Below are 12806 nucleotides of genomic sequence, written 5' to 3'. Positions count from 1 at the left end.
GGACTTGTAATTTCATTTCATTGGCCTTCTTCTTTTATATCACGTCTCTCTCTCTCTCTCTCTCTCTATTTTCTGTAGCCTTGTTCTTGAGGTTTTTTTTTTTCCGAGCTGGGTGGAGAGTTTCTGCTCGTCATCTGTCCTGAATCTCTCCCTTCACCCACCTCCTCCTCCCCCCCCCCCTCTCTCTCTTTGTGATTACGTCGATCGATTCATCATTTATCGGAAGCATCTTTTTCTCGATGTAATTATGGGTTCCATTTCGAGGTAGGTCTTCGCTTGTAGTTGTTTTTTGTTTTTTTTTCTTTCCTCCCCACTTTCTTTGTTCACCGAGAAATTGGGTTTCTCCCATTTTGCATCCTACGTGAAATCCTATATTTTTTTATCTTATTGCAGTTTGTATTCGATGGGAGCGTGAATAATTGGGGATTTTTTTTTGTGGTTTGATATCTGATGGAGGTCTCTCGAAGGTGGTCGGTGTTTAGAGAGAGTTTTGCCTTCTGGGGTTGAGGATTATTGGGTCTTCATGGGTTTCTTTCTCGTTAAGGGTGGAGTCATGGTGGTCAGTTTTTTTCACGTTTCGCCTCTGAAGCGGTTGGTTTTTTTGGGCTTGTTTTAGCATCTCGATTGCAAGATTCTGTCCCTATTGAACACCATTAAATTTCGAGAACGTGTTTTAGTGCCATGATTTGAATAAGGTGAAACGATTATTAATCCATGTCTTATGACGAAGCCGAGATTTCTGATGAACTCATTTTAGTCGATTAGGTGATTACCTTCTATGGGTATTATCTGGGGCGCTCAAGTTTGATACCGATGAAGGGCGTTTGTGATCCTATTTGCTTTTTCCACATTGCAGTCCGAGCATTCGCAACTCGTCTCTGCAGTTTTGAATTGAAGATTATGGTTGGTTAGTTGTGCTGGATTGCAGATTTGAAGTGTTAGTTTTTGTTTAGAAATTTCATAGAAGGTATTGTTGGATATGGATGCTATGGCTGAACCTTGAAGAAACCGATTGGACGTGATATTCACTTGTCAATACTTCCATTTCGCTTTCATAGCGACCTTCTGTCCGGGCTAGATTTTGGTTTATTGGTGATTTGACGCAGCAACACTAGCTTAGTTTAGCTTCATCCATTCCTTGTCTCTGTTGGGCTACTTGAGAATGATGGCAGAAAATGAAGGTCGGGACTTTCCCTTGCCGGCTGAGAGCACTGATGTTGCAAATCATCAAAAGTATCCAATGCGTTTTATCTGTTTTTTTTTCTTCCTTCGGGAGCTTGCCCTGTTTTTTATTATTTTAGTTGTGTGAATTGGAGAAAATTTTCATTATTGTTTTCTCTTAATGGATTTCAGACACGTGAAATTTTCATATACAAGAGAGTTTTTGCTATCATTCAGTGAGCTGGATATTTGCAAACAGCCACCAAGTGGATTTGATCCATCCATTATAAGGTATTGTATCTCTGTCAACATAACTGTTTATCCTTCTGAATTTGTTCATATGTAGATGAAAATTATTGAAGCAGTCTGGAAGGAGCTAAATTTCCATATGGGACGTTGTCTGAAATTCCCAACTCTTGGGCAAAAATGGTTCTGATGATGTGATTTCTTTGCATTTTGTTTTTAGTCAGCAATCATTCCTTAGTTGTCAGTTGTACTCATCTATATCTCATTTTCTACTAAAACTATGCATGGCAAGAGTGCCGAACCAGGATGCGTTTGTTTTGTCTTAATATCAACTTTATTATTTCTGACATTATGGTAAAAGAACAAAGGCTACTATTGTGGTTTTCCCTGGTAGTCTTCTCATATGTTATATTTCTTTCGGGACCAGTGATTGTCAGGAGGTGACTCAAAGTGCCCCTGAGTGGAGAAGAGCTCATGGAAGTTCATCCTTACAGAATTCTAAGCGCGGTGAGAATGGATTAGCCTCAACAACTTGGGGGGAGAGTTCTGGAAGCTCCTTCCGTGGAGCCCATGATAAGACCGCGTGGCAGGCTTCTGGATCTTTGAGTCATGGAAGGTGTGAGAGTCTTTCTGGTTCAATCGATAGCAATGAAGATCATCATTCTGATAAAGGATCAGTAACCCAAGGTCTGTGAAACATTTTCTAAATATCCAATTTGGGTATCCCCTTTATGTACTTTGTTCACTTTCTGATTCTTGAAATATCTTATACCGGTTAGTGAATTAATATATGATGGTTTAGCCATAGTATCTTCTAAGATGTTTACCATGGAATTTGCCACTGGGAGTTTTATAAGATGCAGTGGTAACCACTTCTCTGGTTTAGAGGCAGTCAGTTGTCTAGATCCCCCCTAAGTCACCATCCTATGGATTCAGAGTTCTTTGCTTGGACCTGCAACCTTATGTTCCGTGCATACTGGGGTTTCTTTTAGTTCAAATTATCCTATGTTAGCAAACCAGGTCTTTGTGCTACTTGCAACCTCTGACTTATAATCCGTGACACTGTTGAGTGCACACTCATACACACATGCACAGACACACACACTCATACACAAAAATATTAAAAATTGATGAAATTATGTGAAGAAAGTGACAAACAATTGTCCACACTTGGAAATATCATATATCTATTTTATGTGTCAGCATCATGTATGCACTACTTTTTTTATGACATTATTATACATTTGCATATGTAGAACGTACAAAACCCTATAGATTTCCCTTATATATAATTCTTGTAATGTTGTGGGAGTTTTCTCTATTTGCGTTTAAGCATGTACTCATCATTTCTAAGGGTTGAATATCCTGTGGGTCCATATTCTTATCTCGTTTGGCCAAGTTTCCATCTGGCTAGGAGTTTGAATCTGCTTTGGAACTGCATGATTGAAGTTTCAAAGCAAGGATCAACATCAAACGGAGCAGTTCTGCTAGTAAGAACAAACACAATCTCACATGCCAAAGATGTATGTTTGCAAAAGTTGACAATATGAGCACGAGTAGGAGAAGAAACAATATTAACCTTGACAGTGATATCATTTGGAACAGATTGAGTACACTTCCAAATCTATTTACTCCACCTGGGCACAGAGTCCATTTTGCGTGAAACTAAATGATATGCCTTCTACAGGGAAAGCTTCAAGATTATGCATATGTCAAATTCTTCATGCATGGGGTTCATTGTTTTGTGGATTAGAACTGTATTGTTTATGATTTTGACACCCTTGAATGAGCCCATGCTTGAATGAAAGAGTGAAGGGCAATAAGATATGATACTACATCACAGTATATGACTAAAGTATACACAAACAAGTGAAAAATATGATATGTTTTTAGAACATGTCCTAACTCCTAACATGCACCACTAAGATTGAGACACTAAATCTTTCATCCTCTTTAAGCATGGCTTTTTCTACCATTATTTCACCATGTGAGCTTGGTTATAAGAAGGTACTCTTTACATAGATTGAATGGTTAGTTATCACCTCCCACGCTAGTCTTTAAGCTAGTATTATCTCCCTGCTGCACATCATAGGCCCTGAGCCTCCTTAATATTTGCAAGTTCCTCACAGAAGGTCTTTGTAATGCACATAATCTGTTCATAGGCCAATAAAAATAATGGGGAACCAAGTCCTTAATGTAGAACAGAAGGGAACAGGTCACCTACCATCACAATATGTTCATCCACTCATGGTGCTAAGTCGTAAGAATTTCAACCATCTCCTTGATGCCATGCAATAGCAAATTGACACCTCCTCAAACCTCCTTCACATGGAGTTGATTGACTCATTAGAGACCTCCTCCACTTTGGATCCAATACACTAACTATTATCATACTTTCCTTCTTTAATTGTGTTGGCTAGAAAAAACTGTTGCTCCCATAGTTGCATAGAAACCATATTTTGCCGTACGTATCCCATTTCAGTTTTACCAGTACCTGGTACTGGTACGAAACATGTTTAAAAAACATTGAAACCAGTTTCAGAAACACCAAGGAACTCATTTCTAAATGCATATGAAACTCGTCCCTAAGAATATGGGAAACTAGTTTCTTATATAAGTGAATCTAGTACCAAACTTGGTTTCATCTATAAATGCATATGAAACTCATCTTCAAGAATATAGGAAACCAGTTTCTTATATAAGTAAAACCATAACCAAACTTGGTTTCATCTATGGTGGTGGCAATAATTGTATCCCTCTCAAACAAGGTAATAGGACCTCTGCAGCGCCCTCTTATTACCTTTCTTATATGTGTGGATCTAGCTTACTTCCATTCAAACCAAAGTTACCGGAAGTGCCTAGGCATATGAGGAAGCGCAAAACGTCACGCTTCTGAAATGTGCAGTGAAGTGTTTCCTTTTTTTGGGAAGTGTGCTTCCCATAAATGGGAAGCACGCTTCCCTTTTACCGGAATTGCACTTCTCATTTATGGGAAACATGCTTTCCCCTTGCTTCCCCTCGCTTCTCCCTTTTTTCATTTTTTTTAATTTTAATTTTAATTTTAATTTTTATTTTTTTTCTCTTTTTTCACTTCCCCCTCGCTTCTGGTTCACTTCCTAGGTCGCTTTCGAGACGGTTCGTGATTCGCTTCTAAGTCGTCCCACGCTTTCCGCTTTCTAAAATTTTGAAAGTGCCTTGCTTTCCACTCCAGCTTCCCGTATCGCTTCCCGCTTCCTCGACTGGCAACCATGATTCAAACCAACAACAGGCTTCTCGCACTTCAATGTATTTTGGGAAGAACTAGCTAGCTCTGGGTTCAAGTGGCATTTCATCCTTAACCACAACTCATCCGTTGATTCTTCAGCATCAGTCGGTTCGAACCTTCACTTAGTTTCACCCAAGCTTCATCATGGTCATGGATAGATCACCCAGGTTCGGGTCCATAAGCAGTGACAATTTTCCTATGAAGACTCGCTTTCGCTATGGCTCGGGTCAGAGCATGAGCCAGTGATGCTTTCGGCTACTGGACTCTCGCCATCTAGGGTGCAGTACTCCACTGCTTCACCTAGCAGCACAACACTTTTATTGTTCTCCCACAACCCCATTTTCACAGTCTATGCTGCTCCCATTTCTCTCGCTGCTACTATAGGAATCACTTTTGCTTTCTTTTCCTCTAGCTACTAAGATGTTTCAGTTCGCGAGGTTGTCTCTTGCCTGCCCATGGATTCATTGAGGTTGCCATAGGAGGTTATTTCTTTTTCTTTAATCTAAATATAATTTTTATACTTTTTATATCAATTTCATAACTGAGATTAGAGAAGACATGCAAAAGATCATTCTCATACTTGCACATACTTTTCATAAATTCTTGTAAGGGGCAACCCTTACATCATTAGTTTGAGATTGGTCTATGTTTTTTTTTTATGTAGTTATTGTTTTAAAATATATTGCTTTCAATAATTTTCTTTTACATGTTGCTTGAGACATTGGCCCATTGCTATAGCTATACATAGTGAAATTAGGTGATGTTTTGATTTTTAGTGTTTTTGCATTTCTTAGCATTTCTTTTGTCATAATATATATGATGGTATTATTCTTATAACATAAATGATGAGATATAATTTTTAGAAGATCGTACCGTCATCAAGTAAACCACATACTCAATGTCTATTAAAAACTTGTACCAAAATTTTTAGATACACGTTTCAATAAAAACGTACCCGAAACCTTTGAGGGCCTTGCGTACTTGTATCTCGTACCTGTACCCGTACTCGTACCCGTCTGGCAACTTTCTCCCTTGCATTAAGCACTCAAATGCTCTAAAGCACCTGTAATACCTCTTTGAGATACACTTGAATAGTTGTATTCTTTGTCAACTTTGCAATAACTCAATCTTGCATTTCAGGAACACTTATCTTGGGATTTTGGGTAATTGGATTAAGTTCATGACTGGCTGCACACAATGAGTAGTGAAGATGATACTATGATACTCCATGTCTCCTTAGCATTTACCGACAGTGGTGAATAACTTAATTCATTCAAATGCATTATTAAGGATGCAAATGGGTCGGATTCAGGATGGAAGTCTTGCAATTTTTGGCTGTTCCAGATCTTACTCCCTATGTTTTTAGCTGTTCCGGATCCAAACTGTTTGCATCCCTATGCGATATGACCTCATAGATATAGCCCATACTGGGATCCATTTCATAATCTACTAAGTGAAGAACTTGGACCAACAGAGCGAGAAACATTATGTGAATAAACTTGCATTTCTATGATTTTGTCATCATAGCTGTTACTATATCTTTTCAAGACCTTGCCTCTTGCATCTTTGTTTTGGTAACATCATTTGGATCATTGGATGTAAACATAAATTCAACTTTTTTTGTGTGGAGCTTTTGGTGTGTCAATTGGATACTAACAAATCCAGTTTTATTGCATCATTAAGTCCCTCTTCTTCATAACCGACCATAAAGAAAAATACACTAGCAGCTGTGTTAAATGGAACATTTGCCACATAAAACCATCTAGCCGTTTAGTGAGTTGTCCTTCATTTATCCTTTAGTTGTCCTTTTCCTGCATCATTTTGTTTAGGAATCCCTTTTGATTTGACACATTCACTTACCATCAACTTTATCACTTGCACCAATTTCAAATGGATTATCTTCAAAAAATGCAATTTGATCACGATGTTTCATCCTGTTGTATTATGTTTAATGTGTCAATCTTCCCTCTCTCCAAGTTCTTTGCTGTGATGACCTGGCTTATTCCCACATATTCTTCATTAGATGTCATTCCACATCTACATGTCATCTTGTGCTTCTTATCAGGATCTTATTCCCATATACTCCATTAGTAGTCCTTCCACATCTACGTGTCATCATGTGCTTCTCATCAGGATCTATTAAGTACTCAATACTCTAAAATGGGTCTTTGATTAGGTAGATAAAGATGATTTTTTTTTCTCATCTTTGAGTGAAAAAAAGGAAAATGAAAAAAGTTAACTTGGTTGATGTGAACCAAACTTCTTGTTCTTTGTCCTGAACCAGTTGTTCAAACAAAAATTAATGTGTAATTATATTCCACATGCTGTTAGAGGACCGTCACCCATGCTTGTCTCGAAACCATTGTAAATGTCCAAAGGGAGGATCCTCTAGTTATTCCCTCTTTCCCTATTTTAGTACCTTACAGTAGATAAATTGATTGTATTCCAATCAACCAAGTTGTATCAAGTGTTTTTCTCATAATGTCCCAGGAGCTATCTAAGACCCCAATCACTGAAAAGTGACAAGAATGTCAAAGACGGATGTGTACGAGTCCATCCAGATGACCAACTAGACTAGAATTTGGATGCAGTTGTGAAAATTGCAACCTTGGAGTGTGTGCCTTGTTACTTGGAGAAAATGAAAGAGAAAGAAAAGAAAGGCGATAAATAATGGAGGTCGCTGCCCACATAGGGATGTCTCCTCTTCTTTTATATAATAGGCTGAATGGGTAAGTTACAATATTGCCCTTGACACAATGATAAAAATACAACATGAACAATAGACAAGAATGCCCCTGTTACACATTACACATTAATGAGTTCTAATATTCCCCTCAAACTGCACATGGTTCTTGAATAACCATAGATAGTTTGCCTTTTAAAATGCCTCAATGATGAGAGCAGCTTGGTGAACATATCTGCTACTTGATCTTCTCCTCTTAGAAATAATGGATGAATCTCTTAACTTTCAACTTTATCTTTAACAAAATGCTGATCAAGCTCCACATGTTTCATTTTTTCATGTTGAACTGGGTTGATAGCAATAACTACAACACTCCTGTTGTCATAAAATAAAAGTGATTTTGAAAACCTTTGATGAAGGAAAACCTTTAGACATACGTGCATATTAAGCTAAATTCCTCATCAATGTTAAGAGCATGTGTAGATTTATCACGCCTTTTCATTTAGCTTTAAAATGAAAATTTCCTTTATCACATGCAATGTAAATGATTTATCAACACCATAAATGATTTGTTGAGGCAATCCCTTCATTTTCTTTTTTAGTTCAATCAAATAGGTATAGCCACAGCACACGTGCACACAAATACAGGAATCATCAATTTTTGCTTTCAATCAAGTAATGTGTTCGATCCCTTTATTGTCTCTGGAAAATAGGAAAGTTTGGGATAAACTAGTTGTTCTATCCCAAACTTTCCTGTTTTTCAGAGACATAAGCATGAGAGAGAGAGAGAGGTACTCATACCGTCTTCTTCTTCTTCTTCGTGCCCTAATGAGAGAGAGAGAGAGCACAAATAAAAAGGGGAAAAGGGACCCCTTTTCCCTTTTTTATAGTCATTGGCAATCAACGACTTAAACTAAACTATCGCCTAAGCGGTCCCCACCTAGGCGGAAAAGTAGGGTCCCACCGCCCAAAATGTATCGCCCAGGCGGTGGGGCTGTGCCTAGGCCACCTAGGCGCCACCTTTGACAACTAAGCCCAAGACCCAAGGATAAAAATGTTGTGGGGTGTCGATGGATATACAAAATTAAATATAAAGAAGATGGGAGCATTGAAAGATATAAAGTCAGGCTGCACTCAAAGAGCATGGAATGGACTTTGATGAAACTTTTAGTCCCGTTGTCAAAATGGATACTATACGAGTTGTGTTATCATTGGCAACAATATATGGACGGAACCTTAGCCAAATGGATGTAAAGAATGCATTTCTCCATGAAAATTTTCAAGAAGAGGACGTATATATGGAGCATCCACAGAATCAGATGTCCAAAGCACAATTTTTTGGTTAAAGAAAGCCATTTATGGGCTAAGCAAGTGTCACGCGCTTGGCTTGAAACTTTTAGCAATGCAGTTTGCTCTATGGGCTTTGTCAGAAGTCAGTGCGATTATTCACTTTTTACTCATCATGATGGTTTGCACATCACCATTGTCTTGGTCTATGTAGATATTGTTATCACAAGAAGTGACCCAGCAAGGATACTGAAATTGAAGAACATGCTTACAAAAAAATTCTTCATGAAAGATTTGGGCACTCTAAAGTATTTTCTTGGTGTCGAGGTTGATCAACGACCTGATCGTTTAGTCCTCACACATCATAAGTATGCCTTTGACTTGCTTACTCGTTTTGGCATGATTGATTACAAACCAGTTCAAACACTTGCAACAATAAATGTAAAGTTATCTCATGATGTCAATGGGGACGAGTTACTGTCAGAACCTGAAAAGTTTAAAAGTCTAGTTGGAGCTTTACAATATCGTACATTCACTAAACTAGATTTGATCTTTGTTGTGAATCAAGTTTCTCAATATATGCATGCTTCTGAAGTTAGCCACATGGAGGCAGCCAAAAGAGTGCTAAGATATATTTAAGGTACCATTGGAGATGGTCTAGTGTGTAAAAAACATGATCGAGGTAAATATGCGAACATGGAATTGGTGGTTCTTGCATATTCAAATGAAGATTGGGCAAGTGATATATAAACCAGGAGATCAATAACATTGAAAGCAAAAGACTATGGTGAGATCTAGTACAGAGGCAGAGTGTAGAGCAGTGGCATTTGTTACAATAGAGATTCTCTAGATGAGACATCTATTAACTGCTCTTCATCAGAAAGTATCCCAATCACTTCTATTTTGTGACAATAGCAGTGCAGTATCCATTGCTATTAATCCCGTACATGGTAAGATAAAACATGTTGAGATAGATCAACATTTTGTGCAAGAAAAGGTTGAAAGTTGAGAACTACAAGAAGTTGCAGATTTGTTCACCAAGCCTTTACCTATCATGAGATATTGGTTTCTTTAAGTCCAAACTGTTCATGATTGTTAAAGACCCATGTACAGTTTGAGGGGGCGTGTTGGAACATATATATGTTTGTAACTTAAGGGTCCAGCTTTGTATTTTATTCATTAAGGGCATGTTTGTCAATAGTGATATGTTTTGTAATATAAAAGAAGTGACGCCCCAACAGGTTAGGCGTGCCCCTATGTCACAGGGAATTGGCCAACTGGGTGCCACACCCGCATTGACGCGACACGACGTGGGTGCGCGTGCGGGTGCGGTCAACCTAACCTTGGGTGCAGTCAATGCACCCAGGGTCATTTATGTCCAACTTTTGAACTTTATATATATATATATATATATATATATATATATATATATATATATATTTTTTTTTTTTTTTTTTTTTGCCGCACTCCCGCACCCTCACCCACACCCATGTGACATAGGTGTGCCCTATTTGCTTCCCTTGTTGCTTTTCTTCTTTCTTCTTGTGTGCATGACACAAATTCAAGGGCCTCCAAAACATCAATTTGGTCTAAAGACATGAAGGAGATATAAGAAAAGGATTTAACCTAGAAAAGTTCAGGTCTGATATAGATCTGAAGGAAAAGATCAGATCTGGTATAGATCTGTTATCTTTAGGGTTAAATTTAAAAAAGGGACGCAGATTGGATATCTGATGAAATAGGGCTCACGCAGGATCTGGGGCAATCTGAAGAGAAAGAAAGATGACAGAAAGGAAGGAGAAAATTCAGATCTGGTTCTCAATAGCTGTAACAAAGATCTGAAAAATAAAGCAAGTGAGAAAGGCCACATCTCACCCAATATGGGTACTAACCAGATCTGATAAAAAGGACGTCAAAGGAGAGGAAGAAAGAAATAGAGAAAGGCCTTTGAAAATAAAGGAAAGGGGATGGGAAATGTCAAGACCTGCTGTGACTTACCTGAACCTGCTCTGATACCATGCGAAAACTGCAGCCTTGGAGTGTGTGCCCTGTTACTTAGAGAAAATGAGAGAGAAAAAAAAGGAGATAATAAAGGTCGCTGCCCACATAGGGATGTCTCCTCTTCTTTTATATAACAGGCTGAATGGGTAAGTTACAATATTACCCTTGATACAATAATAAAAATATAACAAGAACAATAGACAAGAATGCCCGTGTTACACATTACACATTAACGAGTTCTAACAGCAGTTGAGGTCATAATGCTCGACTTTCAGCAAAATCAAAGGACCAATGAATCACTAGTTGGTCTAGTTGATAGCTGATTGATTGAAATCAGTCCCTACCACAAGTGCAGAAATTCTCGTGTGATATGGGTTCTTTGCCATTTGGGATTTAATAAGGCCCCAGAAAGTTTTATAGACCTTACCGATGGGGATCAAATTATTCAACATAGATCACACAAGTTGTATCCTTCCTTTTGATATTTACTTTTTCTTTCAAGTTTCTAGATCACGCCCTTTCCTATTTGCTATAGTGATGGATGAGCTTACGAGATCAATTCAAGAAAATGTGCCGTGGTGTATGTTGTTTGCAGATGATATTGTTTTTATTGATGAGTCTAGAGCTGGGGTTAATGCTAAGTTAGAATTATGGAGACAGACATTGAAAGCAAGAGGTTTTAAGTTGAGTAAGAGTAAGACAGAATATATGGAATGCCGGTTTAGTAAGCAACGAAGTAGTGATGGGAGTGTAGTGAAGCTTGGTGAGCAATAAATACCGGTGGATGACTGTTTCAAATATTTGGGATCTATCATTCAAAAGTATGGAGAAATTGATGGAGATATAAATCATAAGATAAAGGTTGGGTGGATGAAATGGAAAAGTGCAACTGGAGTGTTGTGTGATCGTAGAATACCATTGCGGTTGAAGGAAAAGTTTTATAGGACGACTATTAGGCCCGCTTTACTATATGGTACGGAATATTAGGCTGCCAAGAGACATCATATTCAAAAAATGAGTGTAGCTGAGATGCGTATGCTTAGATGGATGTGTGGAAATACAATAAAAGATAAGATTCGAAACGAGGAGATACGTAAGAAGGTAGGCATTGCATCCATTAAAAATAAGATGAGAGAGAATCGTTTACGGTGGTTTGGACATATTCGGCGAAGGCCTAATAATGCTCCAGTTAGAAGGATGGAGAAATGGGAAAATATATTAGTTAAAAGAGGTCGGGGTAGGCCTAAGAAGACTTGGATGGAGATGATAGGAAAGGATATGAATGCTTTGAACCTCACCAAGGACATGGCATTGGATAAAAATGATTGGAGGAGAAGGATTCATGTGGAAGACCCAGAATGATTTTCTTTTTTGGTTCATATCGCCGACCCCAATTGTTTTGGGATGAAGGCGGAGTTGTTGTTGTTATTGTTTGTTGTTCAAGTTTCTAGATTTTCTGTTTTCCCTCTTTATTTTCTTTGTTTGAGCTTTCTACATGAACAATAGCTTCCAAATGTGAAGTAGCAGTTCTTTACAAATGCTTTTGCCACGAAAAAATGAAAGAAATCGTTCTTGACAAATTCTATATTCAGATTTTTCAGATTCTGGTAGGCGTTATGGGAACCAATCCCGCCAATCTTTGCAATCTCCAGAGCGTGATGGGCTTCTTGGCAGTGGTGGTTTCCCTAGACCATCTGTGCATGCAGGTGGACCGTTAAGTCCTAGAGTTCAAGGAAATGGACAATATCATCTCAATCGTAGCACTGAGCCATATCAACCCCCATGGATGTACAAGGTTTGTCCAGTCTGCTTTTGTGGGCCTTGGTTGCGCGGTTGTATACATTTATATTTAACTTGTTTATTCATTGTGAGAAACCTGCAGTTTTGGGATTGGGTTTTCTGACCCGGTTAGGCTACTGATGGTCATCTATAGCATCTCATGTTTGCACGGTTAATGAGGTTTAAGTCTTTGGCCATTGCAAGACATAGTTATATAGGCCTGCAATTTGCAATGTTGTACAAGGATAAAATGGTCATCTCTTAGTTCTTGATATTTGCAAAATAAAATTTGGTGTGGTTGATGTCAATCTTTATGATCCCCTCTTGTCTGCTTTCTTTTCTATTAGTTGATCCTTAGTGTTGACAGTTAGCTTCTGGTTATTT

At 38.3% G+C, this 12806-nt stretch overlaps 1 protein-coding gene across 3 annotated transcripts in view; it reads left to right on the top strand.

The window, feature by feature from the left end:
* Positions 1-12806, top strand: part of LOC149832990 (uncharacterized) — a 30193-nt gene continuing 17387 nt past the window's right edge. Inside the window, exons 1-5 of one of the 3 annotated variants that reach the window (XM_090014828.1) lie at positions 1-264; positions 394-1233; positions 1354-1452; positions 1835-2094; positions 12245-12438. In XM_090014828.1, the coding sequence (XP_089870954.1) occupies positions 1163-1233; positions 1354-1452; positions 1835-2094; positions 12245-12438 (624 nt within the window). In that variant the 5' untranslated portion in view covers positions 1-264; positions 394-1162. Of the gene's footprint in view, positions 265-393; positions 1234-1353; positions 1453-1834; positions 2095-12235; positions 12439-12806 lie in introns of all 3 variants that reach the window. The other 2 variants (XM_090014827.1, XM_090014829.1) reach the window with 2 other exon arrangements.

Source organism: Nuphar pumila, chromosome 7, assembly GCF_984573655.1.
Source record: "Nuphar pumila chromosome 7, dmNupPumi1.hap1.1, whole genome shotgun sequence".
NCBI lineage: Eukaryota > Viridiplantae > Streptophyta > Magnoliopsida > Nymphaeales > Nymphaeaceae > Nuphar > Nuphar pumila.
This window is presented reverse-complemented; position numbering and strand designations above follow the sequence as displayed.